Genomic DNA, 24,077 nt, shown 5'->3' with positions numbered 1-24,077 from the left:
CCTCTGTGCGTGCACCCAGCGGTGGTGTCACTGCGTGTAAGCGTGCACGTGTGTGCGTAGGTGGGCGTGCACACATGTGTGTAGGTGGGCGTGCACACGCGTGTGAGCTGGTGCGTGTGCTTGCACGCCCGCTTGCACCCAGCGGGGTCACGGCTGTGCAGGGTCACCTCCGTGCGTGCACCCAGCGGTGGGGTCACGGCGTGCAAGCGTGCCCGCGCGTTTATTTGCACGCGTGCGTGTGCAAGGCTCTCAGACAAGCAAGGAGCCGCGACGCCGCTCCCCGAGCTGTCCCCTCCCGGGCAGCCGAGGGACACCGATGCCGGTCCCCACCCCAACCCCACCCCGGTGCCCGCCCCCCCCCGCCGCGGACTCCATTTCCCGAGGAGCCGAGCGGCGGCGCCCGGTGACGGCCGAGGAAGCGCGGCCGGGCCGAGCCGAGCCGAGCCGAGCCAGGTGGGGGCCCCTATAACGGGGGGGGCTCCCCCCCCTACCCCCCCACCCCGAGGTGGGGATACCCGGGGTTGGGGAGCAGCCCCCCCCCCCCCCCGGGTGGGCTTGGGGAATGGAGCCCCCTCCCCGTGCCGGGGGGGGGTGGTGGTGATAGGGGTCCCCCCCCAACACGGGCTGGGATGGGATCCCCTAAAATAGCGAGGGGGAGCAGTTGGGGGACCCCCCCCACATGTTCGTGGGGGGTTGGGAGGAGAGGGCACCCCCCTTCCCCCCCCTAGGGGGTCGGGTGGTGCCAGAGGAGTGGGGGCACCCCTGGGGTTGGGGGGGGGGATCCGGGGGTACCCCACAGCTGGAGCCCCGGACCCAGTATGGGGGAGCTGCTGGGGGGGGGGGCTGCATGGGATTTGGGGTGCTGGGGGGGCCAGCACTAGGATTGGGGGGGGCAGGGTGGGCGCGGGAGGGCGCAGCTCTGGGATTTGGGGCGCACAGGGAGGTGTGGGGGCGCAGACCTGGGATTTGGGGGTGCGGTGGGGGGGGGGGGTCACATCCCCACGCTTCGGGGTGCGAGGGGTGGGGGGGGGGTCACGGATGTGGGCTCAGCCTCGCCTGCGGCCCCGCAAACGTTTCCGGGAGGCCGTGGCGTGCGGGTGCCGCGTGGCACCGTACGGTCGCGTCCCGCGGCCACCTGCACGCGAGCCCTCGGGCCACCGCCCGGTTCCCATTATTAATTAGCGACCGCAGCTGACGAGTTTCTGCCGCCCCCCCCCCGGGGGCGTCACCGCCAGGCACGCCGCTTTCGTTTTCCTTCCTTGCTTGGCCGGCAGAAGCAGCTCGAAGGCAGAAGAAATAATCCCACCGGGGCTCGTCCGGCTGCGCCGGTGCCGGGGCCACCTCGGCGGTCCCAAATGGTGACCCCCACCCCCCCCAAGGTGGCCCTGCCTTAACCCCCCACCCCCCCGTCCCCCCGTCCCTCTCCCCCGTGGCACAGGGCCGGGGCCATGACGGAGGCGGCGGGGCCGAAGTCCAAGCGCATCCTGGTGACGGGTGGCACGGGCTTGGTGGGCAGAGCCATCCAGAAGGTGGTGGCTGATGGAGAGGGGCGGCCGGACGAGGAGTGGGTCTTCGCGTCCTCCAAAGACGCCGACTTAACGTGAGTCCTGGTGACCCCCGGGGTGCTCCTTTTGTCCCACATCCCGCTGAACCCCATGATTTCCCCCCCCCCCCCCCCCCCCCCGCCAGGAGCGCCGCGGAGACCAAAGCCCTCTTCGAGAAGCACAAACCCACCCACGTCGTCCACCTGGCTGCCATGGTCGGGGGCCTCTTCAAAAACATCCGCTGCAACCTGGATTTCTGGGTGAGCACCCGGTGAGCAGGCAGCGTTGGGGTCCCGCAACGCCCTGCCCAACCCCGAGGCACGGCTTATTCTGTCCTGGGGCCGAAACATCTGCTCTGGTTGCTGTAGTCATTAACGCACCCTACAGGGTGCGGGGTTTTGGGGTTCCCCCTCCAGCTCCGCCTGCCGAGGATGCCGCTGACAAATCTCTCTCTCCGTCCCCAGAGGAGAAACGTCCACATCAATGACAACGTCCTGCACTCGGCCTACGAGTGCGGGGTGCAGAAAGTGGTCTCCTGCCTCTCCACCTGCATCTTCCCGGACAAGACGACGTACCCCATCGACGAGACCATGGTGAGCGTCCCCGTCCCCCTGCGCACGGGGACGCAGCCAGGTCGTGGCACGGCCTCGCCCATCACCACCCCTTTTTATCCAGCCCATCCGTGGGCAAAACCTCACCTTGCAGCACTTCTGGCCTCTCCGAGGTGTGCGGCGGGGTCAAAAACCCACACCAGCTCCCCACATCCAAAATACTGCAGCGAGTTTCCGACCCCACACGGCTCCCGTGGGGTGAGGCCGGGGGTGGCCGCTGCTGAATTCCCACCGGGTCTCTCTCTGCTCTCCTGTCCCCAGATTCACAACGGGCCACCCCACAGCTCCAACTTCGGCTACTCCTACGCCAAGAGGATGATCGACGTCCAGAATAGGTGCGGGGCCACAGGAGAGCCGTCCCGGTGCCAGAGGGCTGTGAGCATCCCATAAATATCAGGGCAGGGGAAACCTCCAGGGCTGCCTAACGGGGCTGGGGAGATCCCTGAGCTCGGCAGCCGGAGATGCCGGGGGCAGTTGCCGTGCAAGCCAGGGGACACGCTGGGAAAACCCAAGGATTGCTTTGTGGGGACGGCCCCGAGACCCCCTCACCCCCTGCTCTCGCCCAGGGGCTATTTCGAGCAGCACGGCTGCCGCTTCACCGCCGTCATCCCCACCAACATCTTCGGGCCGCACGACAACTTCAACATCGAGGACGGCCACGTGCTGCCGGGGCTCATCCACAAGGTGTACCTGGCCAAACGTGAGCGTGGCGGGGCATTTTATGGGTTGGGTTTTTTTTTTTTATTGGAGTACAGGTCTGATGCTCTCCCTTCTCCTACAGAGACCGGCTCTGCTCTGACCGTCTGGGGCACCGGCAAGCCCCGGAGGCAGTTCATCTACTCCCTGGTACGTGGGGCCCTGGGGGAGCACCTGGCTCTCAACACAGGCTGAGCCCTCCCGGGTTGTCCTGGGGCTGGGGAGGCCGCGGGAGGGCTGAGGGAGCAGCCACCCCCCCTAAAAACCATCTGCTCCTCTCTTCAGGATCTGGCCCGGCTCTTCCTTTGGGTCCTGCGGGAATACGAGGAGGTGGAGCCCATCATCTTGTCAGGTGAGAAGCAGCTTTCCTGTCCTTTCCTTTCCAAGAGGGGAAGGAAGGGGGGGGAAAACGGCCTCAGCTCATCCCCGTTCCCCACAGTGGGCGAAGAAGATGAAGTCTCCATCAAGGAGGCGGCGGATGCGATCGTGGAGGCCATGGACTTCAGGGGAGAGCTCATCGTATCCTTTAGGATTCAGCAAACGGGGGCACCCCACATCCCACCGGGGACTGTGGGGTCGCAGTGGAGCCCCCCACAACGCAGATACCGGGGCAAAGCAGTGCCCAGAGCATCCCTGTAGCCTCCGAGTTCTCCCATTTCTTTTCCCTTAATCGCCCCCGTGCCAGTTTGACACCACCAAGGCGGACGGGCAGTTCAAGAAGACAGCCAGCAACGCCAAGCTCCGGCGCTACCTCCCCGGCTTCCAGTTCACCCCCTTCAGACAAGGTGAGAAGGGGGCACGCGCAGCCCCGGCGTTGCCTTGCAGGGTGCCCAGGGAAAGGGGTACGGCCACCCCATTGCATCCCCCATCAAAAAAAAAAACAAAAAAACCCTACTGACAGCCCCCTCCTCTCCTTCCCCAGCCGTGCAGGAGACCTGCGCCTGGTTCCGCGCCAACTACGCCAGCGCTAGGAAGTGAGGGAGCAGCGCCCGCACGCGCGCATCCTCTTCGACTCAGGGTTGTCCTCTGCTGGGGCAGGGGACGGGGCTGGGGGGGGGTGACGGTGACATTTCCAAAGCCGGAGGGGGACCAGGGTCCTGGTTACGCTTGAGGGTGAGCGGGGACAGGGAGGGGGAAGAATGAAAAAAAAAAAATCATGTAGCATCTTACGTAGAAAAGCCTAAGGAAAAGACCCCGCGCTCAGGTAGGGGGAAGGATTGGGGACCCCAAAAGCGCTGGGGGACCCCAAATGGGGCAGTAGCAGCCCCCATTGGCCACGTTCCTCCCCCGGGGGGCAGAGGCTGGCAGCTCCTGCTGGGCTGTAACAGGCTACGCTGCTAATTACGCGTAATTAGGCTGTAATAAAGAGAAGCCGATCAGGGCTGTTCCTGCAGCACAGGAGTAGGTGGTGGTGCCGCTGCGCGTGGGACAAGCGCAACGGGGTGGGAACGGCCCCACAGCTCCCAGCATCTCCTGGGGGGGGGGGGAAGGAACCAGAATGGGGAAGGCTCCAGCTCTAAATAAAAGCTAGCATTTATTAAAACGTGTGCGAATGGCATAAAACTGGTGGGACGAGGAGCGTCCACGCCACTGGGCTCGAGTGGGAGCAGGAAGGCACGCGCCGGGGCGAGCCCGGCAGCCCCATACCCACCCGAGGGCACCCACAGGGTGCTGAGCGCAGCTCTGTGTTCTCCACCCGCATCAGGAAGAGCCAAAACTGTTTTTTTTTTTCCCCTCCCTGCGGGGAGGGGAAAAAAAAAGGGGTCAGAGGCGTGGGGACCCGTCGGCGTGGAGGTGGCAGAAGTCCTGCCCACGGGCAGCTCGCTTCCGACACCGCTGCCCAGCCCTGGTGAGCGCCTGGCACGGGGACCGCGGGGACAGCGAGGACCTAAGGGGGGAGACAGCCATCAGCACCACGGCCCCGAGGGGCACCCAGCCATCAGGTTGGGTGGTGACACCGGCCCCAAAGCGTCCCTGGAGTGATGTCCCCTGCAGGCAGTACTCACGCGTTGCTGCTGGCCAGGGACCGGCACGGGCTGTAGGGTTTGGGCTCCCAGCGCTGCCCAGCTCTGAGACCTGGTTCCAGCATCACCTGGCCGGGGAAGAAGAGGTTTGGTAGGGCACAGAGATGATCCCCGGTGATGATCCCCCTTTGTGCTGCAGGAGATGTCCCTTTTCCCCCAGGGTCCAGGTGGTAGCGGGCAGGATGGGCGCCTTGGTCTGCAGGATGCCCCCCCTCCACCCAAAAGTCCTCCCTGGGCAAGTGCTGCAGGACCAGGACCTCTCCCAGCAGCCCAGGGGGCGTCCAGGGTCATAAAAACAAGGACCCCCCCCCCATCCTTAGAAGATCCTGGCCCTAACGGGAGACCCAGCAGGCCCCCCAAGGAGCAGGACCCATATCCCACACCTACCCCTGGCTCAGGCTTACCCCGCACGAGGACCTCCTGGGGACGGGGTGCGCGGGCGGAGCGGCCAAGCTCCGCTTTGTCCTCCAGCTGCCGGGGGCCAGCGATGTCCTCCCTGCGTGGGGGTCCCCGACCGTCACCGGGGGCTGCTCCAGGCACGAGGGCTCTGCAAGGCACGGCGTGGGGGGGTGACGTGCTCCCGGCACCGCTGTCGCAGGGTGGCGGATGGGGTCACCCTACGGTGGCACAGGTACCACCAGGGTTGGATAGGACACCCCGCGGGGCTCCTGCAGCCCCCCCCCAGCTCTCACCTTGCAGGCAGCTCAGCTCCATCCCGTCCAGCTCCTCCCGCAACAGCCCCATTTTGCAGCCCCTGGGAAGGAAGGGGGAAAGCCCGAGCGCCGTCATCTCTGCGGCTCGTTCCTCAGCCCCCGCTCACGATGGGGGACCCTTCTCCAGCCACCCACCACCACCCACTGGGACAAGGCGCCCAATGTCACAGGGAAGCCCACCAGCACGCATCCTGCACCCCTGGGTACCCACAGCCCCCCCCCCCCCCCCCCGGACCTCTGCTCCTTTAGGAAGGAGAGGAGAGCCCAGCTGGATCCGAGCGGCACCCAAGGGTGCCATGCCCGTCCCCCTGCCCCGCACCTTTCCGGGGTGGAGGTGAGGTGATGGCGAGGCTCAGCCTGGTGGAGCAGCAGCCGAGCGATGCGGCGGGCAGCCGCCAGCACCCAGTGCCCTGCAGGGAAACAAGAGGGTGGGAGAGGGCAGAGCGCCCCCGGCCCACCCCTACACGGGCTGCAGCACCCTAGGGTGGCTCAACCCCGCCGCGTGCTCAGCCCACGTCCCCCCACACCCATCCCCCAAAAATCCATCCCCACCTGCCACAACCAGGCCCAGGAGAGCGGCGAGGGCCGGGAAGCCGATGGGTCCAGCACCACGGAGCTCGCCGAGGGCGCTGGAGCCGACGAGGAGGAGGAGGAGGAGGAAGAGGATGAGGAGGGCGCGGGGCGGCGCGGGGGCCTGCAGGAAGGCCAGCAGCAGGGCCAGCAGCAGGAAGGAGGAGCCGTGCAGGACGCAGGTGGGGACGGCGCCGGGGCTCAGCCCTGCGGGATGGAGGAGCAGGGCCCGGCGTCGGCACCCAGCCCGAGCCACCCAGCACCCCCCCGCGTCCCCCTCGCCCCCCCGGCTCACCGGCCCAAGCGAGGGCGGCGCGGAAGCACCGCAGGTGGCCCTCCACGCCGCTCTGCACGCTCCGCACGCCCTCGGCGGCCGCCAGCACCAGGCCCAGGCTCCGGTTGAGGCGCTGCAGCGTCCCCGCCACCTCCTCCAAGTACCGCGCCGCGCGGCTCCGCTGGGCCAGCAGCGAGGCCAGGTGGCTCTCTACGCGCCGAGGACACGGGGACGGGGTGAGCATCCCTGCCCACAGGCTGAGGGGATGACCCCGCGGATGACGGGGGCATCCCAAAACACCCGGGACGCGGGGTCGCCGTGCTCCCACCTAGCTGGGCGGAGACGTCCCGAGCTCTTTCCTGCGCGCGGCGGAGGTCGGCCAGGATGGCTCGTTCCCCGTCCCGCAGCCCCTCGTCCTGCGCCGCCAGGCTCCCGCTGACGTTCCCTGCGCCAGAAGCCGCGTCGGGCCCACGGGGCGCGACGGGGACGCGTCGGCCCACCCGGCCGACAGCTCTTACCCACGCTGCGTGCGACGCCCTCCACGAGCCGAGCCGCCCGGCGCCGCCCGCCGTCGGCGAGCCGCTCCTCCAGCGCCCGCTGCGGCACGGCGCGGCGGATGGAAGCCTCCAGCCTGCCCTGCTGCCCCGCGAGGCGCTCCTGCTGCTCTTCCAGCGCCCTCCGCCCGCTCAGCGCCCGCCGCAACCCCTCGGCCGTCCGCTCCCGCAGCTCCTCGCGCCCCTCCTGCCCGCGGGGAGGACACGAAGGGGGTGATGCAGCGGCCCCGCGGCCGCCCGCCCCGCGCCGCCCAACCCCGCCACCGCGCACCTTGAGAGCCCGCGTGGCGTCGAGCCGGTCGAAGGCGGCGGCGGCCACGGCGCGCTTGGCGCGACGGCGGAATTCCAGCTGCCGGGCGGCGTAGCAGGCGGCGCGGGCGCGGATCGAGACGACGCGGTAGGCGCTCCGGGTGTCGGGGTCCATGGCGGCCGTGCAGCTCGCCAGCGGCTGGGGGGGGTGGCGGCACCGCGGGGGGCGTCAGCATCACCCCCGCCGCGCGTAACCCCCTCGTTTCATCCCCATAATGAGCCCCCCGGAGCCAAATCCCTCTCCGAAAGCGCTCGGAGGAGCGAGAGGGGATGCTACGAGGAGCAGCGCGGGCTCCAGGAGCCAGCCCCGAGCGCAATGTTTTTTTGGGGGGGGGGGGAACTTCAGCAGCGCGCAAGGATGGAGGAGTGAGGAGCAGAAATATGGCATCACGGGGAATGGGATAAACGGGACTGTTTTACCCCAAAACGAGGATAAACGGGACTGTTTTACCCCAAAATGAGGATAAACGGGATTGTTTTACCCCAGGGCACCCCAGGGTGGCTCCCCAAGGTGGGGGGGGCCCCAGGGTCCCCCCCATATCCCAACCAAGGGGACCCCCATGGCCGCACCTGGCGGTGGCAGGAGTCCAGGGGCGACAGCTCCCACTGCGCCCCCTCGGCCTGGAAGCGCTCGTCGCCCGTCGCCATCTCGAAGGGGACGCCGGGGGGGCTCGGCGGTCCTTGGGGGGGGGCCCCCCCCTCTTGGGGAGGGGTGCCGAAACCCAGCAGCCCCCCAGCAGCGGGGGCGCAGAGGAGGAGCAGAGCCCAGCAGCAACGGGGGGGTGGCATAGCAGGGGGTCCTGCAGCACGAAAAATAAGGGGGGGGGCACGCAAAAAGCTGGGGCAGCCCCCTCCCCAAATCCTGGGGGCCGTGCAGCTGAGCCCACCCCCCCCCAAATAGGGGAACCCCCCTCCCCATAGGGGAACCCCTCCCCAATAGGGGAACTCCCCCCCCAAACAGGGGAACCCGCCCCCCCCCAATAGGGGACCCCCTCCCCATAGGAAAATCCCCCCCAATAGGGGACCCCCTCCTCAATAGGGGACCCCCTCCCCCAAAACGGGAAGCCCCCCCCCCCCAATAGGGGGAACCCTGTCCCCAATAGAGGAACACCCCCCCCAAAAGGGGACCCCCTCCCCATTGGAAAATCCCCCCCCAATAGGGGACCCCCTCCCCAATAGGGGGACCCCCCCCCCAAATAGGGGAGCCCCCCCAGCACCCCCTAGGGTTACAGGGCAAGGTTAGGGACACCCCCCCCATACCCCCACCATCCCCTGGGGGTGGGGGGAGGGGGTCCCCAATCTTTACCCCCCCCCATCCACGTGGCGCCCCCGCACCTGCGCACATCTCAAGCCCCTCCCCGCCTTGGTCCCGCCTCTTACAGCCCCGTCCACCAATCAGCGGGGGGGGGCGGGGGGAGCCCGACCAATGGGAGGGCACAAACCGAGGCGGGGGGAGGTTCCGGGGGGGGGCGGCGCGGGATGGAGGCGGCGGAGCTGCGGGTGGGCTTCGTGGGCGCGGGGCGCATGGCGGGGGGCATGGCCCGGGGGCTGCTGCGGGCAGGTACGGGGCCGGTGCTGCGGGGGGGGGGGACACGGGGACAGAGCTGTCGCCTCCCCCCGGGGTGACCCGGAACTGGGGGGGGCGTGGGGACATGGGGGGGGGGGGGACATTGGGGCGCGGGGACATTGGGATGTGGGGGACATTGGGGTATGGGGACGTGGGGACCTAGGGATATGGGGACACTGGGACCTGGGGATGTGGGTACCTAGGGACATGGGGACCTTGGGATGGGGGGACATGGGGACATTGGGACATGGGGATGTGCGGATCTAGGGATGTGGGGGACATGGGGACACTGGGACATGGGGGCGTGGGGACATTGGGGTGTGGGGACCTGGGGACATTGGGATGTTGGGATGTGGGGACCTGGGGCGTGGGGACATTGGGATGTGGGTACATTGAGATGTGGGGACATGGGGAGCCGGGGACGTGGGGACATGGGGCGTGGGGACATTGGGCTGTGGGGGACGTGGGGACGTGGGGACGTGGGGACCTAGGAAGGTGGGGACATAGGGACCTAGGTACATGGGGACACTGGGACCTGGGGACATTGGGACCTGGGGATGTGGGTACCTAGGGGCATAGGACCTTGGGATGGGGGGACATGGGGACATGGGGACATTGGGACATGGGGATGTGGGGACCTAGGGATGTGGGGGACATGGGGGCATAGGGACATGGGGGCGTGGGGACATGGATCTGGGCTGTGGGGACATTGGGATGTGGGGACCTGGGGCGTGGGGACATTGGGATGTGGGGACCTGGGGCGTTGGGACATTGGGGCATGGGGACGTGGGGACCTAGGTACATGGGGACACTGGGACCTGGGGATGTGGGTACCTAGGGACATGGGGACCTTGGGATGGGGGGACATGGGGACATTGGGACATGGGGATGTGGGGACCTAGGGATGTGGGGGACGTGGGGACACTGGGACATGGGGGCGTGGGGACATTGGGGTGTGGGGACCTGGGGACGTTGGGATGTTGGGATGTGGGGACCTGGGGCGTGGGGACATTGGGATGTGGGGACATTGAGATGTGGGGACATGGGGAGCCGGGGATGTGGGGACATGGGGCGTGGGGACATTGGGCTGTGGGGGACATGGGGATGTGGGGACATGGGGACCTAGGAAGGTGGGGACATAGGGACCTAGGTACATGGGGACACTGGGACCTGGGGACATTGGGACCTGGGGATGTTGGTACCTAGGGGCATAGGACCTTGGGATGGGGGGACATGGGGACATTGGGATCTGGGGACCTAGGGACCTGGGGACGTGGATCTGGGGTGTGGGGACATTGGGATGTGGGGACCTGGGGACACTGGGACATGGGGACCTGGGGTGTGGGGACATTGGGGTATGGGGACCTGGGACGTGGGGACATAGGGACCTAGGTACATGGGGACACTGGGACCTGGGCACATGGGTACCTAGGGACATGGGGACATTGGGACATGGGGATGTGTGGATCTAGGGATGTGGGGGACATGGGGGTATGGGGATATGGGGGTGTGGGGACATTGGGACTTGGGGACCTTGGGATGTGGGGGCGTGGGGACCTTGGGACGTGGGGACATTGAGAAGTGGGGACATTGGGACATGGAACACTGGGAAGTGGGGACCTTGGGACCTGGGGGTGTGGGGACCTGGGGGTGTGGGGACCTGGGGGTGTGGGGACATTGAGACCTGGGGACGTGGGGACATGGGGACCTAGGGATGTGGGCACATTGGGACCTTGGGACAGCACCTGGGCTGACCCACGGACGGACAGGATCGGGCCCCCGTCGCCCCGTGTCCCCCAGGCCGATGGGGCTGGGGCCAGAGCAGCGCGTCCCCACCACGCTGGGGTGGCCCCACTGCTGCGGGGCCACCCCGGCCGCTCACCCCGGTCCCCGTGTCCCCCAAGGGAAGGTGCCAGCCGGCAGCATCCTGGCCAGCGCGCCCTCGGACAGGAACCTGGACGCCTGGCGGGTGAGCGGGGCCCCGGGGACGGTGACAAAGCCCCGGGCGGTGGCGGGAGGCACCTTGGGGTTGGGGGTTTTGGGGGTTCCCTTTCCCCCTTTGCGAAGCTTTGCCTCGTCCTCGTAGGGGTCCAGGTGAAATTAGGAGGTGGGGTTGGGGTGGGGGGGGGACAACACGCCGCGGGGTTGCGGGGCTGTGACGCTCGGCCCTGCCCACGGGCAGGATTTGGGGTGCCGGACCACGCGCTGCAACCTGGAGGTGCTGCAGGATTGCACCCTGGTCTTCCTGGCCACCAAGCCCCACGTCCTGCCGGGCGTCCTGCAGGAGATCCGGCCCGCCGTCGGGCCCCACCACGTCGTCGTCTCACTGGCGGCCGGCGTCACCCTGCAGAAGCTGCAGCGGGTGGGTGCACCCTGACACCCCCTTCCTCCTCGTCCTCCTCGTCCTCCTCCCCTTTTTCCTCGTCCTCCCCTTTTTCCTCGTCCTCCCCTTTTTCCTCGTCCTCCCCTTTTTCCTCGTCCTCCCCCCCTTTTCCTCGTCCTCCCCTTTTTCCTCGTCCTCCCCTTTTTCCTCGTCCTCCCCTTTTTCCTCGTCCTCCCCTTTTTCCTCGTCCTCCCCTTTTTCCTCGTCCTCCCCTTTTTCCTCCTCCTCCCCTTTTCCTCCTCCTCCCCTTTTCCTCCTCCTTTTTTCCTTTTTTCTCTGCTCTTCTTCCTCATCCTGCCTCCTCCTTCCTTTTTCCTCCTCCTCCTTTTTCTCCTCCTTTTTTTGTTTTTTTTCCCCCCTCCTCCTCCCCTTTTTCCTCCTCCTCCTCCCCTTTTTCCTCCTCCTCCTCCCCTTTTTCCTCCTCCTCCTCCCCTTTTTCCTCCTCCTCCTCCCCTTTTTCCTCCTCCTCCTCCCCTTTTTCCTCCTCCTCCTCCCCTTTTTCCTCCTCCTCCTTCCCTTTTTCCTCCTCCTTCCCTTTTCCTCCTCCTTTTTTCTTTTTTCTCTGCTCTTCTTCCTCATCCTGCCTCCTCCTTCGTTTTTCCTCCTCCTTTTTCTCCTCCTTTTTTTGTTTTTTTCCCCCCTCCTCCTCCCCTTTTTCCTCCTCCTTCCCTTTTTCCTCCTCCTTCCCTTTTTCCTCCTCCTTCCCTTTTCCTCCTCCTTTTTTCTTTTTTTCTCTCCTCTTCTTCCTCATCCTGCCTCTTCCTTCCTTTTTCCTCCTCCTCCTTTTTCTCCTTTTTTTTTTTTTTTTTTCCGCCTCCTCCCCCCTTTTTCCACCTCCTCCTTTTTTTCTCCTCCTTTTTTCTTTTTTTCTCTCCTCTTCTTCCTCATCCTGCCTCCTCCTTCCTTTTTCCTTCTCCTCCTTTTTCCCCTTCTTTTTCCTCCTCCTTCTCCCTCATCCTGCCTCCTCCTTCCTTTTTCCTTCTCCTCCTCCCTTTTTCCTCCTCCCCCGTTTTTCCCCCTCCTTCCTTCTTATTTTTCTCCCTCCTCCTCCTTCTCCCCCCCGCCCCGCCACCACCTCGCGCCCAGTCCCACGCCTCCGTCCCCACCCAGCTGACACCCCCTGCACCTCCTTCCCCCGCCGGCACCCACGGGTGACACCCAGAGGCTCAGGACCCCCCCCCAAAACGCTGACACCCCCCTCCCGTGCCCGTCTCTTCCCCAGCTGCTCCCCGCCGGGACCAAGGTGCTGCGGCTCATGCCCAACCTGCCGTGCGTGGTGCAGGCGGGGGCCATGGTGTTCGCCCGGGGCAGCGGGGCCAGCGACGAGGACGCCGCCCTCCTCCGGAACCTCCTGACCTCCTGCGGGCTCTGCGAGGAGGTGCCCGAGTCCTACATCGACATCCACACCGGCCTCAGCGGCAGCGGGGTCGCCTACGTAAGCGCCGCCGCCGCACCGCGCTCAGCGGCGGCGGAGACCCCGCTCCTCGTAGGGTCGGGGCCCCCCCCCCCCCCCCACCCCTTTTCTCCCCTTGGGTGCTTTGCCTTCCCCAGGTGTACCTGTTTGCTGAAGCCCTGGCCGAGGGGGCCGTGAAGATGGGGATGCCGGGTGCCTTGGCCAGCAGGATCGCGGCCCAGACGCTGCTGGTGAGTCGGTGCCGTCGCTCGCGGGGGGCTCCTGGGGGGCTCCCCGCGTCCTCCTCCTCCTCCTCCCCCGCGGTGCCCCGGCTCTGCGGCGCCTGCCGGGCTCGGCGCAAGCTCTCGATGTCACCGGCTCCTCCGGTGCTTCAGCACCTTGTCCCCCCCGGAAAGCTGGGGGGAGGCGGGAGGATGCTGCGGTCCCCCGGGCGAAACGGAGGTCGGGAGGAGGTGGGAACGTAGACCCCTTCCTTTGCTCCTCACCCCCCCCGGCCCCCCCCTCCGGCCCTGAGCCGCCCCGCGCACCCTCAGGGCGCGGCGAAGGTGATGCTGGAGACGGGGGAGCACCCGGCCAAGCTGCGCGGGGACGTCTGCACGCCCGGCGGCACCACCATCCACGCGCTGCACCAGCTGGAGAAGGGCGCGCTGCGCGCCACCGTCATGAGCGCCGTGGAGGCTGCCACCCAGCGAGCCCGCGACGTGGGCGAGGACTAGGGGACGGGTCAGGGACGGCCACCTCCGTCCCGTCCCGTCCCCCCCTGGCGCCAGGGACCAGAGCTGCTGCTGCTTCTCGTCCTCCGGCCGTGGCGAACCCCCAGACCAAAGCCCTGCGGGGACCTCGAGCCCTCGGGAGAACCTGGCCGGGGGTGCCCGCGTGGCTGGCCACCGCTGCGGGGCTGGGACCCAATAAAGGTGGGCAGCACGGAGGCAAGGCTTGGCTCTTTCTGGTCCCTTCGGTGCCTTTTTTTCCTCGGGGAGGCGACAGCAGTGGGGTTTGTGCCGCTCTGAGGCGCTGGGACATCAGGGATGGCAGAATCGGAGCGGCTGAGGGTGGGTGGCACCTCTGGGGCCATCGGGTCCAGTCCCCGGCTGGTGCCCAGCCCCACGTCCAAGCAATTTTTAGGGGATCTCCAAGGGGGAGACCCCAGCGCCCGCCCCGGGCAGGCTGTGCCAGTGCTGCGGCGCCCGCGCGGCACAGAAGTGCTGCCTGGTGGTGACGCCACGCCGGCTGCGTGCCGGGATGGCTGCTGGCACGCGTGGCACTGAGACAGGGACGGGGACATGGCTTTCGGGGAGCAGGGCCAGGATGAATCCTAAAATCACAGAATATCTCAAGTTACGACCTATGAGGACTCGTCACGTCCAACCGGCTGCACCAAGGGCCACCCAAAAACCAGACCCCGTGTCTGAGGGCGATTGTCCAAATCCTTCTCGAACTCCAGCAGGCTCGGGGTCATGGCCACGGCCCTGGGGAGCCTGTCCCAGCGCCCCACCACCCTCTGGGTGCAGAACCTTTCCCTAACCCCCAACCTGACCCTCCCCTCTTGCAGCTTTGGTGGGGCCGGAGCTGATCCTGAGCCGCGGCGCCCGGTTCTTGGTTACATGTGGGCACGCCGCTTGGGTGAGGATCCGATCGCTTCGCAAGCCCCGATGAAGCTCCCTTCTCCTCCGGATGCAATTAGCGGGAGGTTTGGGGGATGCTTTGAAGATGAAAGGCGCCTTCCTGGCGAAACACCCAGGTGCTGAGCACCCCCTCCGGCTCCTGCTGCTTTGATCCGTCCCCGGGGGGAGCAGCAGACGGCGGTGACACCGCTGGCGGCACCAAGCCCGGGGAGATGCGAGAGGCGGCTGCGCCCCTTCTTCCCTGGGCAATAGCGGCACGAGCCCAAAAAATAGCTTAATTTTCCCAAATCGTCCCCTCCGCTTCACTGGTCCTTGCCGGGGTTGCCTACCAGCAGGCAGCAGCCTTCATCGTTCTGCTAAGTCGCACAAAAATGGTTTAAATTACATTAATTAAAATATATATATATATATAGCAGGTAAATTATTGCCACTACCTTGCTGGCTTTGCCAGTGGAGGGAAACACAGCCCGTCCTCCACCAGTTCCCTCCCAGCTGGGTGCTCGAAGTCAGCCACAGCTCAGGTTTTAGGATGTTTTAGGATGCAAAGCTGGAAGGGGGGAGCACAAAACGGGTCGGGCTCTACGCAACGTGCTGGCTCGGAGCCCGGCAGCGGCTGAAACTGGGAGGCTGGCTGGGTCTGAAGAGGAAAAAGAGTTTATTTCTCCCGTAGTCCGAATATCGACCTTGGTTCCGCAGCAGTTTGGGGACAGGAAAGGACAAACGCCAGCTCCAAACCCCGATTTTGCATGCTGCTTCTTGCTGAGAGATGAGACCGACGGGGAATTGAGGGAGCAGCACGTTAAGCGCTCGATGCCAACGACGCAAAATCCCCGTTTGACGCCGCGTTCTTCGAAGCTCTGCATCCATCTGGAGGAGAAAATAGGGTTTAAAGGCCACTACATCCACTTTTATTAGTTCTCGGTCTCAGCCGATGGGATTGTACTTGCGAACAGGGCTCGGAAGAAGAGGCTGAGCCCAGCTTGGAGCGTTTTGGGGACAGACGCGGCGTTTTGGGCACCGGGCGAGCCGTGCTCGGGAGCGCCAGGGACACGGCGGAGCGGCAGCTCCGAGGGACCAGTTACAAAAGACAACCTCAGAGCGGGAATAAAAATCCGTTTAATCTCCGTAAACTCTGAAATCATGAGACAAAGACCCGACAAGTAAAAAACACCCATCCCGCCTGCTGACACAGGGCACGTCGGCTTGAATGATTTTTTTTTTTCTCCTTTTTTCAATAATTTGGCTAAGTAGGCTAAAATTTTATCAACATCGGGTCGAGGAAAGAGCTGCTTAATTCACATCCGATGCCCCCGGTATTTCACGACAGCTCCGGGAGCCGCCCCTGCTCCCACCTCACACAAGACACGGGGCAAAACAGGAGCCTGGACCCCAAAACTTGGTTTCACGAGGGCGCTGGGACGACGGGACGCGTTCAGCAGGTCTCCGTGGGTCCGGGTGCTGCCGTGCTGTCACGGGAGGGCTGCTGGCGACCCTCACCGGGGGATCTGCAGCTTGCCGGTAATCCCCCCCCCCGCGTCCCCGTCCCAATCCAGTGCACGACGAAAGTCGTCTTACAGCAGCCCCAAATCTCCCCGGTTTCACAGGAAACCGTTTTGGCAGCGGAAGGGGCGTCACCATCCCCTTTAGGGCAGCACCCCGGGAGCGGTCCCGCCGTCCGCTTGAAGATGTGAGGACACCGAGGCGATACGGATCCTACACCCGCATCGCCTCCCTGCAGGATCTGTCCTCCCCAAATCCCATCCCCTTTCCTCGAAGACCTTGGCCACAACCCAGCGCATCCGTCTTCGACGCCGCTGTGGGGTAGGAAACGTCCCAATCACACAGCTGCGTGCTCCGAGAGGTGGGGAATTACGGCGTGGAAATGCAGCTTGCCCCACGGTGCCGGCTCCTCAGGGGGGTCTCTCCGTCACCCTGCTTCCCCACGGGGGCAGCACGGACGCCACCCTCCCCATCCCCGTGGTGCCCCGATTACCCAGGACCCGTCCTGCTCAGCCTCACGGGATTAAAAAAAAAAAACAGCACCTCCTAAACGAGCTTAGGGTGGGGAACGACCCTCGAACAGGCGACGCGTGGAGGGCGTCGCACAAATAAAAAACCCCGTTAGCCCTAAAATGTGACTCCCCCCCCACACACACACTTCAGCCACGGTAACCCACGGGGGTCTGGGCCTCCTGAACTGCCCGTGCCGGAGGGGAGCTGGCACCTCCGCTGCCAGCCCTGCCAGGACAAACGGGGTGTCCCCAGCCCCGCGGGTGTCCCCAGCCCCACGGGTGTCCCCGGGGGGGCGAGGCGGTCGGTAGCCGACGGGTGGCCGGCCGCCCTGCCCTAGGGATCGGGGCTGCGGGCGCGGTGCAGCCGCTGGGCCATGCTGATGAGGGAGCGGAGCTGCACCAGCTTCAGCGGCCCCACTTGCCGCGGGTCCTGGCCCTCCAGCCAGCGCAGCGCCGTCTCCAGCCCCCTGATGGCTTCCCGGGCCGTGGGCAGCAACGGGGGGCCCCCTTCCCCGAGCCCGCCAGCCCCACTGTCCTTTCCGCCAGTCCCATCTCCGGCAACCGCTTCTTCTTCCTCCTCCTCCTCCTCCTCCTCCACCCCACAGCCTCCGGAGCCTTCCTCCTCGGCGTCCTCATCCCCATCGTCCTCCCCCGCACCCGGGGCCGTGTCATCCAAGTGCAGCCAGTCGGCCACCTCCTCGGGAGCCAGGCGCTTGTAGGCCAACGCGGCCAGGTGGGTCAGGTCGCTGAAGACTTTGCCGTCCCCACCGCCTTCCTCCCCGGCCGGCCGGTCTCCTCGCTCTTCCTCCCCGGGCTGGGGCTCGAAGGCGGCGCGCAGCCCCAGCAGCCAGCACTTCTCGATGGCGCCGGGGGGGATGAGGTCCCAGGAGAGGCCGGCCAAGTAGAGCATGTCCTTGAGGAGAAAGGAGCGCACGAAGTCCACGGGGCCCCCGGCGCCGCCGCCGCCGCCGCCCCCCCCGGCCGCGCACGAGACGGCCAAGCGCAGCAGCTCCCGTTTGTAGAGCTGCTTGAAGGCGGCCACCACCCCTTGCTCCAGCGGGGCCGGGATTCGGCCACCCCTCCGGCCGAGCCGTTCCCGGCCGGGCCCTTGGAGAGGAAGAGGGCGCGGATGGAGCCGTCGGGAGTCTGAAGCTGGGGGAGCTCCTCGGGGCCTCCCCAGGCGGGCGGCGTCGGGGAGCTGAGCAACAACACGGCCTTCTGCTGCAGGCAGCTCCGCCGCAGGTAGCGTTTGACGCCCGGCACGAAGTCCTCGAAGAACCAAGCCCTGAGGAGAGCCGGCCCCAACCTGGCCTCGGGGCCGTAGCGATAGCAAGCGGGGAATTTGTCCTGGTTGTGGTGGCGGAGGCTGGGGGGGTCGCGGAGGCCGCCGACCACCAAAGGCTTCAGCTTGTGGGAGCCGGTCAAGTTGGCGGCCAGCAACACGGTGACCCGTTGGCGGGGAGCCGGCCGCCGCCGCGCCGCCTGCCCGGGCAGCAGCTTCCAGTAGAGCCCGGTGACGTTGGCGTTGTAGATCTGCTCATCGCCGTAACCCCCGGCGTCGGTGGCCGGGGTCGGCGGCGGGGGCTCGGGGCGGGCGGCGGGCGCCCGCTCGTGCTCGGCGGCGGCGGCGGCGGGGAGGCCGCCCTCGCCGTAGATGCGTTGGCTGGAGATGCCGTGGCGCTTCTGCCAGCGCCAGAACCAGCCGTGGCTGGCCTTGAAGGTGCACTCGGGGCCGTAGATCTGGCGGGCGAAAGCCTCGGCTTGGGCTTGGATGAGGGGCCCGGAGAGGGGGACGCCGTGCTGCCGGAGGGCGAGGAACCAAGCGTAGACGGCACGGTCGATCTCTTCCTCGTTGGCCAACCTCATCTTCTTGCGTTGGGTGCCCACCTCCCCCCCCAGCTGCTCCAGGAACCAGCGCAGCTTCGCCTCGTCCTTCAGCCAACCCCGCAGCGTCCCCCCCGGCACCCCGAAAGCCCGGCACACCGACGCCTGCCGCTCGCCCTTCTTCACCCGCTCGATGGCTTGCAGCTTGTCCTTGATGGAGTACGCCCGCCTCAGCGCCATCTTCACCGACACCACCCCCCCCACGCCCCCCCTCCCGCCGCCTCCCCCCCCCCGCCGACCCCCCGCCATCGCCGCCGCCGCCCCCCTCGGAGCCTTCTCGCCCCCCCGAGCCCCCAACCCCACCCTCTTGGCCCCTTGCCCCCCCCCCAAGCCCCCTGCCCGGCTCCGTCCCCCCCCCGGGCTCGCAGCCGCCCCCGCCGCCATGGGGCGCGTTATAAGCGGGGAGGGGGGGAGGGGCGGGGGGGGGCGCCTTTGTCTCCGCTCCCAGCCCCGAGCCGGCCGGCGCCTAGAGCGCATGCGCGCTCCCTCTCTCCCCCCCCCCCCTTCCCCCCCTCTCCCCTTCCCTCCCTCTCTCCCCCCCCCTCCCCGCCGCGCTGTTGGACTCTTCCCCGCTATCCCCGCCGTGCTTCTGGGCTGTACCAATCGCACCGCGAGGGGGGAGGGGGGGGGAGGCACCTCGCTTTTTTCCCCTCCCTCCCCGCTTGGCATCCCCGGCCTCACCTCGCACGATGAAACGCTCTCAGCCGTGCCCTGCGCTTCCCGGTCCGCGCCCCGCGTCCCCGTTCCTTCGCCCCTCCCCTCCCCACGGCTCCCCCCCCCCCCCCCCCCCCCCCGCCGCCGCCGCGCGTGGTTCGCGCCGCGCCCACAACCCCCCGCGCGCCGCTCCCTGCCCCCTTTTGCCCGGCGGACGCCGAGCGGAGCGGAGCCGCCCGCGCCCAGCGCCGCTGGTGAGTGACGCCCCCCCCCCCCCCCCAATGGAGCCCCCGTCGCCCCCGCGATCCCTCCCCCCCCCCCCCCCCCTCACAGCGCCTCTGGAGCCCCTTCAGCTTCTCCTGGCCCCCGGGGGGCGCTGCCCGTTGGGCCTCATCCCCTTTCGAGGCCGGGGGAAGGGGTTTTGGGGGGGCTTTTCCTTCGTGGGCAGCGAGCTGTGGGGTCCCCTGGGGGTATTTGGGGTCCCCTGAGGGTATTTGGGGTCCCCTGAGGGTATTTGGGGTCTGTTTTGGGGTCCCCTCGTGCTGCCGCAGGGAACGGGGTCATTGTGGTTTTCTGTCCCCTGTGGGGTCTCCTCCTTCTTTCTGCCTCCACAACGGGGGCGTCCCCTGTGTGTCCCCCCCCCCCCCCCCCCGCCCTCAGAGCCCCCGTGGAGGAGTTTTGGGGCGTTTTTGCCCCCCTCCGGTCGTGTTCCCGTTTCTCAGAGGGGCGTGTGCTGCCCCTCCCCAAATCTCCCAGCTCCTTTCCCTTCTTATGTCAGCTCTGCGACCTCCCCAAGCATATCACCACACAGCACCCCCCCCCCCCCCCAAAAAAAAATACCCCCTTTCTCCTTCCAGGCTGATTGAAGGGAGGTTTCAGGGCTCCCCCCACCTCTGTTTAGTCCCAGACCTGAGCGAGGAGGTTGTGAGAGCCCCCAGCACCTGTGCTTTACCCCCCCCCCCCAGGTCCTTGGCAAGGATTTTTGGAGGCTTGGGGGGGGAAAAATTGAAGCTGGCAGCTCCAAACCTGGGCTGCGGCCCTGCGTCCGTCCCCCCCGCGTCATCCTTGCTCCGTTAAGGGACAGAGACCGCCGGGGATTAAGCTCAGCGAAGCCCACCCTGCTGGTGCCGAAGGCTCCGGGTAACCTTCAGCTGGCCCCAGCCCAGCGCCGCGGTGCCGCCTGCAGCGGGCTGGGACCCGGCCTCGGCTCCGCTGCGTCAGGGCTCTGCTCGAGTCCCTTCGCGCTTTGCTGCCCGCGGGATCTGCTCGGCTCGCCTCGCCCTCTCCCCCTTCTCCTGCTTTTCCTTTTTTTTTTTTTTTTTCCCCCCACCCGGAGCTCAGGAGGAAACCCGGCTTCAGCCCCTCTGCTCGGGGAGCAGGCAGAGCCCAGGGGGAGCGCACGTGCAGAGGCTGCCTGCCGTGCCCTTTTGGGATTTCCAAGGAATTGCAGCAGTAACTCGAGGTGCTGAGGCTGCTGTCCTTCCTTTTCCCAGCCTTCTGCCCCTCCTGGTGGTCGCCAAAACCGGCACGGGGTTGTTCTTTCAGCCACCACGGGGTTGTCCTTCGATATCCGGACTGCTGCTGCTTTACGATTGATCGTAATCTGACATTCACAGACCTTTCTGTGCTCAGTACCGAGGGGAAAACGCCTTTGCTGGGCCGTCGGGCTGCGATCCTGTCTTCTCCTCTTCTAGGTGTGCCCTTTTCCTTCCTGACTTTGCAGGTACGCCTTTTTTTTTTTCCTGTTCCTCTTGCCGTCGACTGTGCTGTTCCGTCCGAAGGCGGCTGCTTCTCCCCTCTCTTCCCCCGCTGCCGCTTTCCCAAGCCCTCGGTTGGGTTTTCGTTAGCGATCGGCCCCCGTCGCGGCCGGGGGGGGAGCAAAGAGTCAAGATTTCAGGCGGCTGAGGTTGGCGGCAGCGTCGTTTCCCCGTGTAAACGGTTGCACGGAGCTTCCTCTTAGAGCGGAGGTGATCTGACGAGGGCAGAGCCGATCCGGGGAGTGAAACCGGCAAAAAAAAAAAAAAAGGAAAAAAAAAACCTGTACCACGCAAGCCTTAGCGCTTCCCTTCGCTTCTGCTCCCTGCGTCGACCCGGTGCCCGCGTTGAGGAACCGCTGCGAGGTGCCACCGGCCCCCCTGGTGCGAAAGCAGCCTGGTTTTTTTTTTTTCTTCCCCGCCTCGGTTCTCTGAACTCGCTCTGAATCACCAGCGAGCAGGGGAGGAGCGGGAGGACTGCTGCTTGCCTCGAGAGCAGGTAGGTACGGGGCAGACGTGGCTCAAATACTGACCAGTGCCTCGCCGGGACGAAGCCTCCCGCAGGGCTTCGGCGGAAAGGAGCAGAATCGCGCCTGTGGACCTGCTCCTTCCCCTCCCGCCGCCTCCTGACACCCCTCCGATGCAATTCATTTCCCCGGGGAGCTGCAACAAACACTTTTACAGCGAAAAGACGCCTTTGCTGTACGGCCCTCGTGTCAGGAGGGACGTAACGCGCTCCTGGAGAGAAGGACCAGCTTCTGCTAAGCCAAGACACGGAGCCGACCAAACTTCCTCCTTTTTTTTTTTTTGGCTGCAGCCGCAGGATGATGCGTCGTGCGCCGCGGTTTTACCTAAAAAGTAGCTAAGATTTAAGGGGGATAACGCCGCCAAATAGCTCAAGCCCAAAGCTTTTGACAGAACAACAATAGAGAGGGTTGACAGAAGGACAACGGAGACCTTTTCGGGGCCTGTTTTTAACGTCGGGCACTGTCCTGCAGCGCTGGAAGATTCGTTCTGGCTCCAAAACGCCCGGGAAGCGGTGAGCGGACGACGAAAAACCCTTCGGGCTTTTCGTTGGCTCTTCAGGAGCTTTTTGGGGGGGCATTCGCCCGAGATGCTTCGCTACCGGGGAGCGTTTGATACGTGGCGTTGAGAAATAGGAGCGATAGAATTTGTTTTTCCGTTGTAAAGGCACTGGAGGAGGAAAACTGTCGCGTGTCTTGGGCCTGGGCGCTCCTGGGCTCGAGGTCGCTCGCTTGGCTTTAAGCCTTTAAAAATAAAGCTCCGGGCGTTAGGAGTCCAAGCTTACCCGTTTAAAATTTGCTCCGAGACCTCTGAGGAGCTAAATTCGTCCCTTCAGATGAACGCAGAGCAGAAATGCTGGTTTTGTTGGTTTTTTTTCCCTTTCTTGTCTGTAAACTCATTGGAAATGGGGTCCTTGGTCCCGAGTGAGCCTCAGCTTTGACCTCTACGGAAACGTGGGGTGCTGCGAGCGTCTTGGGCGTGCTGATGCCTCCTCTTGGCGGCGTTTCCCTCTGCCGAGCCCTTCCCCGGCAATGATCTCAGGAAACCACAACCCTTCGAATTCCTCCGAGCTCCGTCGGGTGGGGAATTCGTGGTCGCAAGGCTCGGGGTTTGCGCTCCCGGGCAGAACCAGCCGGCTTCGCGTGGTCCGGGACCGGAGAATCTGCGTCTGGCCGGGCCGCGGAGGTGCAGCCTCGTGGGCATGGCCCTGCCCGTTAATCCTGAAGGGATTCTGCGAGCTTGCACGCATCGTTTTGAGGATTTCTCTGAAAAATTCGGCCGATCGTTGGCCCTGGCGTTCGCTTTCCATCTCCCGCAGGAATTACTGCGCGGATTGCCGGCTCCAAATAACGGCAGTCGTGCAAATTCAGGACCTGGCACTCCGATCCTTAAATCTCGGGGATTTCTTTAAGGGTTTGCTCTTCGCCCTTACCTGCCTTAAACCCGAGCTTCGCTTCGTCACCCGCTCGAGGCAGCCGTGACAATCCCGGGAGCCTCTGAAAGCTCCCTGTCATCACCGGGAGCCCTTTTGCATATGTATATTTTAATTGTTGCTTAAAATTAAAGGTAACTGGCTGGCTGTGGTGGTGCCTGCTGAAGATGCGTAGTCCTGGCGAGCTAGCCAGCCGTAAGTTTAATTAAATACATATTATGGGGGCAGTTAACTACACGTTAACGCGTTTGGCTGTTGTTTGTGTCCTTGCCGATGAGCTGCTGCACCTCCGGTGCTTGGAAATCTCTCTAACTCGTAATTTTTTCTCTTAATGCTGTCGTAGGAGCGGGAAAAAAAAAAGTAAGTACTCCCAGCCGTCCCCGTGGCTCTGTGCCTTCAGGGAAATCGGGGGAACAGAGACGCTGGCCTGGAGCTTTTACTTGATCCCTTTGTAGCCTGTTCTCCCCGGGATCAATCAGATGCCTAAAATTCAGGTGTAGCTCGCGGGCGTTGCCTCGTCTTGGTGCCCCCCTCCAAAAATCCCGTTTAAATCGGTACGCCGATAACTGAAATTCACTGCTTTACTAATTTAAGCTGCATTTTTTTTAAATAAAGCTTCTAAAGCAAGGATCTTTAGTTGGAATGAGGGCCAGTTGTCTTTACCGCTCTGGGTACTTTACTCCCTGGGCTAAAGGCTCAAGCAATCAAAGGTGTTTCCTTTACCGTTCCCGATTACCTGCACATACTGGAAGCTGCCTGATTATTTTTCTTTTCCCCTCTGAAGTCTGATTAGGGCAGGAAAACCCAAAGCACGAGCAATGTTTTTTTTTTTTATACGAACAGCACATATTTTTGTGGAACCTATGTTAACGATCTCCAGCTCTGGGTCCCTTTTGGTTCGCCGGCAGCCCGGCTTTTGAACCGAAATTGTGTCAGGCTTTTTCCGTCAGCTCCCCCTGCCGGCTTCCTGCTAGCAAAACACAAATAGCTCTGAGCGATGACCCCTAAAATACTCAGAAATTAGGACAGCTTTTTGTTTTCAGCACGCCTTCCCAAATCAGTGCCTGGTTGATGGTCCCTAACAGGTAATTAAGGGCTAACCTGCTAACTCGAAGCGATTTCTCACGTACCAGGGCTTTGAGCGGGACCCCAGCGGCCTTATCCTGGCGGTCGCCTCCCAGAAGGGAAATTCGAGGTGCCTCCAGCCAGCACCTTTTCTTTTTAAATCGCTACACGGTGGCGTGCAGAAGTAGCCCTCAGAACAGCGCGAGCGTTTGAGGAGGAATCCGGTTCCTCGGAAATTGGGCGTGTTCGGAGGCGGTTTCGCTTCTCTGAGCTACAATTTATACCAAAAAAAAAAAAAAAACCAAAAAACCTGAATGCTTAGGCTCTTAAATGCGAGTAATAACGGCACGATGGCTTTTGTCGGTTCCACGTTAAGAAATCGCTGAGGTCTGCATGCCCTCGCTTTGCTTGATTTTGCCGCCACTACACTGTTGTGCTTATCTTTTAACGCTGCCCCTCTTCGGAAG

General features: G+C 64.7%; 4 protein-coding genes across 6 annotated transcripts; 2 read left to right on the top strand and 2 right to left on the bottom strand.

Annotated features, from left to right (window-relative positions):
* Positions 1–307: 307 nt before the first annotated feature.
* Positions 308–4,244, top strand: GFUS (GDP-L-fucose synthase). Of its 2 annotated transcripts, XM_066990822.1 has the most exons (11): positions 309–453; positions 1,439–1,600; positions 1,690–1,804; positions 2,009–2,137; positions 2,417–2,490; positions 2,722–2,855; positions 2,937–3,001; positions 3,137–3,203; positions 3,291–3,370; positions 3,537–3,636; positions 3,774–4,244. In XM_066990822.1, exons 1-11 carry the CDS (start codon positions 317–319, stop codon positions 3,827–3,829), a joined length of 1,119 nt encoding a protein of 372 aa, XP_066846923.1. In that variant the 5' UTR covers positions 309–316; the 3' UTR covers positions 3,830–4,244. The 2 variants fall into 2 exon arrangements, 1 of the variants encoding a protein (XP_066846923.1); XR_010828853.1 differs by lacking the exon at positions 3,774–4,244 and having other exon boundaries at positions 308–453; positions 2,417–2,530.
* A 122-nt stretch (positions 4,245–4,366) lies between these two features.
* LOC106042179 (protein brambleberry-like) lies at positions 4,367–8,240 on the bottom strand. Its single transcript, XM_066990821.1, has 11 exons — positions 7,866–8,240; positions 7,258–7,434; positions 6,951–7,173; positions 6,761–6,877; positions 6,454–6,642; positions 6,141–6,365; positions 5,908–5,998; positions 5,568–5,629; positions 5,280–5,422; positions 4,858–4,943; positions 4,367–4,739 (listed from the first exon to the last, which is right to left on the bottom strand). Exons 1-11 carry the CDS (start codon positions 8,082–8,084, stop codon positions 4,616–4,618), a joined length of 1,656 nt encoding a protein of 551 aa, XP_066846922.1. The 5' UTR covers positions 8,085–8,240; the 3' UTR covers positions 4,367–4,615.
* Positions 8,241–8,731: 491 nt separating this feature from the next.
* PYCR3 (pyrroline-5-carboxylate reductase 3) lies at positions 8,732–13,587 on the top strand. Of its 2 annotated transcripts, none has more exons than XM_066990820.1 (6): positions 8,732–8,856; positions 10,767–10,831; positions 11,147–11,224; positions 12,468–12,680; positions 12,797–12,889; positions 13,193–13,587. In XM_066990820.1, the coding sequence occupies exons 1-6, from the start codon at positions 8,775–8,777 to the stop codon at positions 13,373–13,375; spliced, it is 714 nt and encodes a 237-aa protein (XP_066846921.1). In that variant the 5' UTR covers positions 8,732–8,774; the 3' UTR covers positions 13,376–13,587. The 2 variants fall into 2 exon arrangements, with proteins under 2 accessions (XP_066846921.1, XP_066846920.1); XM_066990819.1 differs by having other exon boundaries at positions 11,045–11,224.
* Positions 13,588–15,381: 1,794 nt separating this feature from the next.
* Positions 15,382–18,433, bottom strand: TIGD5 (tigger transposable element derived 5). Its single transcript, XM_048049489.2, is given in 2 exon segments — positions 15,382–17,392; positions 17,395–18,433. Coding segments are annotated over 2 exon segments (1,797 nt in total). The 5' UTR covers positions 18,430–18,433; the 3' UTR covers positions 15,382–16,630.
* Positions 18,434–24,077: the final 5,644 nt, after the last annotated feature.

Source organism: Anser cygnoides, chromosome 2, assembly GCF_040182565.1.
Source record: "Anser cygnoides isolate HZ-2024a breed goose chromosome 2, Taihu_goose_T2T_genome, whole genome shotgun sequence".
NCBI classification, from domain to species: domain Eukaryota; kingdom Metazoa; phylum Chordata; class Aves; order Anseriformes; family Anatidae; genus Anser; species Anser cygnoides.
This window is presented reverse-complemented; position numbering and strand designations above follow the sequence as displayed.

What these genes read in the sequence shown, in the direction of transcription:
- GFUS (XM_066990822.1), top strand. Translation starts at nt 317, where the DNA reads ATGCCGGTCCCCACCCCAACCCCACCCCGGTGCCCGCCCCCCCCCGCC. An exon ending in TCCAAAGACGCCGACTTAAC is followed by an intron (nt 1,601 to 1,689) that starts GTGAGTCCTGGT and finishes CCCCCCCGCCAG; the next exon opens with GAGCGCCGCGGAGACCAAAG. An exon ending in ACTTCAGGGGAGAGCTCATC is followed by an intron (nt 3,371 to 3,536) that starts GTATCCTTTAGG and finishes CCCCCGTGCCAG; the next exon opens with TTTGACACCACCAAGGCGGA.
- LOC106042179 (XM_066990821.1), bottom strand. Translation starts at nt 8,084, where the DNA reads ATGCCACCCCCCCGTTGCTGCTGGGCTCTGCTCCTCCTCTGCGCCCCC. An exon ending in TGGACTCCTGCCACCGCCAG is followed by an intron (nt 7,435 to 7,865) that starts GTGCGGCCATGG and finishes CACCCCCCCCAG; the next exon opens with CCGCTGGCGAGCTGCACGGC. An exon ending in CGCCGCCCTCGCTTGGGCCG is followed by an intron (nt 6,366 to 6,453) that starts GTGAGCCGGGGG and finishes TCCATCCCGCAG; the next exon opens with GGCTGAGCCCCGGCGCCGTC.
- PYCR3 (XM_066990819.1), top strand. Translation starts at nt 8,775, where the DNA reads ATGGAGGCGGCGGAGCTGCGGGTGGGCTTCGTGGGCGCGGGGCGCATG. An exon ending in CCGGGGGCTGCTGCGGGCAG is followed by an intron (nt 8,857 to 10,766) that starts GTACGGGGCCGG and finishes GTGTCCCCCAAG; the next exon opens with GGAAGGTGCCAGCCGGCAGC. An exon ending in GCGGCAGCGGGGTCGCCTAC is followed by an intron (nt 12,681 to 12,796) that starts GTAAGCGCCGCC and finishes TGCCTTCCCCAG; the next exon opens with GTGTACCTGTTTGCTGAAGC.